This window comes from Pygoscelis adeliae, unplaced genomic scaffold (assembly GCF_000699105.1).
Source record: "Pygoscelis adeliae isolate BGI_AS28 unplaced genomic scaffold, ASM69910v1 Scaffold226, whole genome shotgun sequence".
In the NCBI taxonomy this organism is placed as follows: Eukaryota; Metazoa; Chordata; class Aves; order Sphenisciformes; family Spheniscidae; genus Pygoscelis; species Pygoscelis adeliae.
Window position 1 is genome coordinate 3,980,891 of NW_008824983.1, and position 5,957 is coordinate 3,986,847.

At 41.2% G+C, this 5,957-nt stretch overlaps 1 protein-coding gene across 1 annotated transcript in view; it reads left to right on the forward strand.

Annotated features, from left to right (window-relative positions):
* LOC103918453 (rap guanine nucleotide exchange factor 5-like) overlaps nucleotides 1-5,957 on the forward strand; it is a 155,411-nt gene that overhangs the window by 84,210 nt on the left and 65,244 nt on the right. Inside the window, exons 5-6 of the mRNA XM_009325765.1 lie at nucleotides 83-204; nucleotides 1,588-1,756. Coding sequence (XP_009324040.1) covers nucleotides 83-204; nucleotides 1,588-1,756 — 291 coding nt within the window. The remainder of the gene's footprint in view (nucleotides 1-82; nucleotides 205-1,587; nucleotides 1,757-5,957) is intronic.

Here is a 5,957-nt window from a genome sequence, read left to right on the forward strand (position 1 = left end):
GGCTTTGAGAAATACCTCTTTATTATAAAAGAGCATTTTAACATTACTGTGGTGTAAGGAGTGATGTTTTGCTTATTTTCAGGAGAAGCTGTGTTGGATCGGAACTGGTAGACTGGCTTTTGGAGCAGTGCCCTTTTGTTAAGTGCAGATCTACAGCAGTGGGAGTGTGGCAGCTCCTCCTGGATATGGGCATTATATTATCAGGTCAGTCTTGATAGTACTTCTAGCGTGAGGAAGGCTATCAAGTTTCTCCTGCACAGGATAAGACTCACATTTTTGATGGGAGAGGAAGGAGGGAAAGAAAAAAAAAAAAGATTGATCCATTTTTCTTGACAGTTGTTTATTTTACTATCTCTTCAGTAGGCTCACCTCTGTAACCTTTCATTTCATAAATACCAAAGATTAATCTCTTTTTTTAGGCAATTTCCTTCCTTTTGCTTTTGCAAATGTAATTGCCTATTACCAAGTTGCAGACAGCGTGTGTGTCTTTTCCAGCCTTTTTTTTTTTCCTCTCCTCAAGCTCTTTTAGGTTTTTCACAAGACAGCAGCTCTTTAGTCACTGCAGATCATGGCTTCGCCAGATGACTTCTCTAGCTATTAGTGATTTTTCCCTTCCTCTCTCTGTTTTTCATAGTTTTAGATTACAATGGATTGAGAGAGGATTCAGCTCCTTGAGACAGTGGTGATGCCAGGTTCTACCCGGCTGTCCACACCTTCCCCACCAAATTTAGGGGTTTGGTCCAGCTAATGTGGTTGGTGATAATTACACCGGTAGCCAACCTCTGGAAATCTGATGGACTTGACTTTGTAGCTGGGACTACTTAGGTAGCTCAACTCAGAGCATACCCCGCCCTGGGGTCTGTGCTAGACAATTAACTTTCCTCCTTGTGAAAAGGTGAGGTGTTATGGAAGATTTCTGCTTATGTACGCTGGCAGTATACTTAAAGGTTTTCTTCTGCTCCAGCTACACTGACAGTATGTCTGATCATGCAGCCTCAACAAGGGCTAAATGACTTTCCCAGCAGGAGCTTGTGCTTTTGGCTTTGGACCCTGTCCTTCGATCCCAGTTCAATCCTGGTTATGCCAGGAGGATGACAGCTGTTGTACTGGTGTATCATCTTACCCAGGTCTAGTCTACAAATCCAGTAGCCCTGAATTTGAGGAGAAGCTGGGATAATGATGGGCTGCATCCCCATTATTGAACTTTGTTTACTGGTGCCTGGCCATTAGTGAGAATGGAAGAGATTAGAAGCCAATGGAAATCGAGGCTCAGAAACCTGACAAGTGGAAGGTTTTTATCCCCTAATTCTGAACTGATTCCAAAATTGATTAAGTACTCAGCAGTCTTAATGCTTGAATTTCAGGAGCCTGGAGATCTTCAAATTGAGGTTTTGGGGTTGTCCTGTTTGGGTGCACTGAGTTAAAATGAGAGGGCAGGATTGCTTCTATGCTGAGTTTGTGATCCTTTTGTCCTGTGTGGTGGTGCAACTCAGCATTAAAATCAAGTGCAATACAGAATGTGGTGGGGACACAGAACCTTTACATGGTAAAGGTTTAAAGACTACCTAATGTTATTTTTTCTAACAGTGGACAGACAACTCTATTTTCAAGACACTCATGCTTTCTACCAGTTCTCAGCGGATGAATGTACCTACCTTTTCTGTGAATTTGAGAAAGAGGAAGGATGGAAGAATGGGGTAAAGCTCCTACTGCAGCTACTGCCGCTGTCTCCTCCCAGGATTGACATGTGTAATATGTAAGTGTGCATATACAGCTGTTTGCAACTTTTGCTGACTGTTTTGTTAGTGGCTGGCTTATAATTACACTGTTTACCCCCAAAACCACTGTGCAAATGAGCCAGCTTTATTTTCAGGGTTGACAAGCTTGGTAGAGATGGGCTTTTCATCTGAGAAAGTCAGTGTGAGTAGATAAATGAAGGCACTTGACTTGGGGTTTTTGGCATATTGTAGTTCTTATGCACTAACTTGCTGACTCTAGCTTGCTATATTACCTGGGCAAATGGCTTTATTATTTTTTTGGTCTCTCACGTTTGGAGGTTTGCCACGAATTTGGCAGCAGGCATGCTGTGGAGCTGATTGACTAGCAGATCAGATGCCCTCGTGCTTTGTCAGGATCAGCTATCAGATGGATAGAGAGGCTGAGTAGAAATGTGGTACCTTCAGTCATCTGATTTTAGTTTGCTACTGCATGTTTGCCAGAGCTCTGTAGTCTCATATTATTAGTCCTTTTGCAGAATATGCCTTTTAAGAGTTTTGCTTCCTATATGTCTCCTCTTTCACCTGACTGTTGGACGTTATCATACCCTCTGTGCTGATACAGCTGCGCTCTAAATGTTGCCTATTTAGAGCAGCTAGAAGGAAACCATAGTTATTTGTGCCACAGTGAGACACCAAAATATAGGAAAAAGGTGTCAGTGAGAGGTCTGGAGGCTCATGACCCCTCATGCCTTTGCAAATCTGCAGGAGCTGGCCTGGATAGACAAGTTGGGTTAAATTCTTTCATTATCCCTACCATGATGAATCCTCAAACCTGATACTTACACTGTGGAGAACTATTACTCTGCCAGTACTAGGATTTATTTTCTTTGATTTCAAAGACAAAACTTTCTTCTATAAGTACTTTCCTTCTCTACATATCAGATTTTAAAAACACATTCTCTCAAATAAATGTCCAATGGAAATATTTTAAAGAGGCACAAAGCCCAAAGTCCCTCTAAGCGGTCTCAAGCCCAGCTTCTTAAATTCAGACATGTTGAGCTGGTAGAAAAAAAAAATCTCAGTAATTTCTCTGCATGGCTCAGGGCAGAAACTTGACTCCCTGCCCTGTTGCTGACTGCCCTCACCAACCAGAAATTGACAGTTCTGGAGTGGGGATTCTCTTGAAAACACATTTATTTGGTCAGATTGAGTGAGTGTAGCCAAGTGACAAGGACCCCAAACTGGCTAGAGGAGGGGACTGAATGTGATCTTCTAAGCAGATGACTCATATGGGAGAAAACCTTTGAATATTTTTGTAAATAGAAATTCTTGTCTTCCAGCCTACTCTGGTGCTAAGCAGTTTGGCTGTCCCTTAAATACCAGGGCGATTTCATCTTGATTTTAGTGGGAATTGGGGTTTTCCTCATTATCACTGCAAATCAGGCCACTTTTCATGGTTCATGACTACTTGTACAAAAGCTTTGAATCAAAAAGACAGAAAAGATAGGTCATATTGATGTGTTACATGAAGGATGCTGGGTAGGAAAATGGATTGAAGGCTTTTTAGATTCGAGTTAAAAATGTGTCCTGCATGCTGACCCTGGCTGGAGACTACCACTATTTCACAGTCTGCTTTGCAGTTTTATCGTTCTAGTGCAACTGTCATTTCTAGTAGAGGATGATCCCTGTCACATGAATTGAACAATTATTCATTAATGTACATTTCCAGTTCCTTCCTGCTCACATTATTCAAATTTTAGTTGAAGTTGGATTCCTTTTGGGAACATTGTCACTGAAGAATTATTTTCTGGAGGTTTTACCTGTCAGATTGTGAGGGTGCTTTTTAAAAAAATACATATTGAAGGAATCGAATTTTAAATAATGGTATACTCTTGAGGGAGTGTGATATTAAAGGGAAAGGAGACTTTTCCGGGTTCAGAATTCTCCATGCTTGGTGCAAATGGTACACTGCTAAAACACAATCTGAAAGGGAATAGATGTGATGAGGTGTTTGTTAAAGTTATCTGACCAGGTGAAATAAACCCATATACTCTTTTTCATGAAGAAAGACAGCAATTCTAAATACTCTTCCTTGCAGTGAGTGTTTGTCTTTTCTCAAATATATAAGCTGTTTTGCATACCATTAGAAGCATAGTCTTTCTTGTAATTTAATATTTTTGTATTCATTTTTCTGTCTTAGTTTTTCTCATAGTCTGTATTGATGGCATTAATTCTGTATGTACATAGGGATAGAGAAAGTCCTACCTTATTAATTAGATTCCCTGCTTTTGATGAAATCGGAAGCAACTGCCTGCTTGTGCACCAGAAGTCAACATTGGACATCTCCTGGTGGTCCTGGGAGCCAGACGAGCTCTGTCTCCTCCGCAGCTGGTGGGCAGCAGCTTTGTGCTTGCCTGGACTGCTGGGTGCATCAGTGGGTCTCCGTGGAGCACCATGGATTTGCTCTCCCAGAATGAGCCTGTAGACCTGAGTAGGCAGTGGCAGCTCTGGGAACTTCCTTTAGCAGCTTTTCTGGAAACCCTATTAAATAAGCGTGGCCCGGTCTCGACTTGCTGGACAGATTTTTGGTGGATTTGGATTTGTTTCTGGTCAGTATTAGCAGTGTTACCAAATAATATTATAGCAAGTTCTACAATGAAAACAGCGTCCTGAAGCCCAAGATGTGCTTACGGTTCCTGAATAAATGATCCCTGTTGCCTTTTGACCTCGGCAAATTCCCTACATTAAACATAACATTGGTGGGAATCTACCATGGAAAACAAGATGGGACATAGCAGATTTTTAGCAGCTCACACTAAACTGAAGGCTAATGTTGTTATGTGTATTCCACAGGACTGAGCCCCTGTAAATGTTGTCAAATGAGATGGGACTGATGCAGAGGCCTCTTGGGGTCATTAAACACCCGATGTTAATCACAGCCAATTCTACTTGAATAGAAAAGAAGTTAATATTGCAATAGCCTGGGAACAAAAGATCTGTATTGAAAGCTGTGCCATGGACTTCCTTACAGCCTTGAGCAATCACTTAGGCTCTCATCCAATGCCTCCTGAATTCTTTTCCAGTGACTGCAATGGCTTTGTATCAGGTGTTTAATCTTTGTGTGTTTCTGTTTCCTTCTTTGTAAATGGGGGTGTTTATAACAACACCTAACTCCCAGAACGACTGGTAGACTCAATGAACATTTCAAGAATGCATTGGGTACCTTAGACTATTGAAATGTATCCCATAATATTTTTTTAATTCTTTGAAGAGGTGTTAACGGGATTTTTTTTCTTTATCTCATATTGCTTGTTATTTTCTTTTCAGAAGTGTTACACTATATTCTGTATCTTCTGTCCTGAAATAATTTACATTTTATTAATTTCAGAAAAGTAACCATTCTTAAAAGTAATTTGTTTTTAACGAAAGTAGCCAGGATGGGATATTCATTTAGTTACTGCCTTATGGAGATCCTGGAAGGCTTTTGCTGAACACAAACAGCTCTCAGGTATCCATGGGTCTTTTATTGGCATTGTAGGTGGATTGTAAAGCCAGTGTAGAGACATATGCAGTGGCTCTACATTGGACAGTTGAGGTCCAGGCCCAGGACCATGGGTGTATCCGTATTGCTTCCTCTGTCAGCGGGTCGGGAAGCACTGTAATTGCTTTCACGCGGTGTACAGTAATAATTGTGCTGGACCTGACTTGCTTGCCCTAGATCTGCATGCAGGCATCCCTGCATCTTGCTCTGCTTAACACACTACTGAGCCCACAGACCACTGAGCTGTATAAGCATTAGGCTTGTTTGCCTGGGCTTTGTAGCTCCTGTTTGGTACCAGCCCTACCAGGTCTTATCTGGCCGCTTTTGAAGGGGAAAAAAAAAAAAAAAAAAAAAAGGGGGGGTGATATCTGTCCTGATTCTGTTCCTCAGTATCCATTCTGTCTTACTTTTTTTCATTAGCCTGGGTATCATAATACACTCTTCCTCTCTGATTCTTGAGAGCTGACTGTAATTTTTAGTATATTAATGGTTTCACAAGTATTCGATGCTCGTATGCAGATGAATACTGGGAGTATTTTTAAATAGAAGATGAAGTGATAAAGGCCCAAGACAGAAATAGCTATGCTATATGCTGTTCTGGGTTTATAGATTGCATCTGTGGCTGTGTCTACTGAGTTGCTATCTTTTGCCTCCAATTTAGAAGAATCAGGTCCTAGCCAGGTTCTGAGAGATCAGAA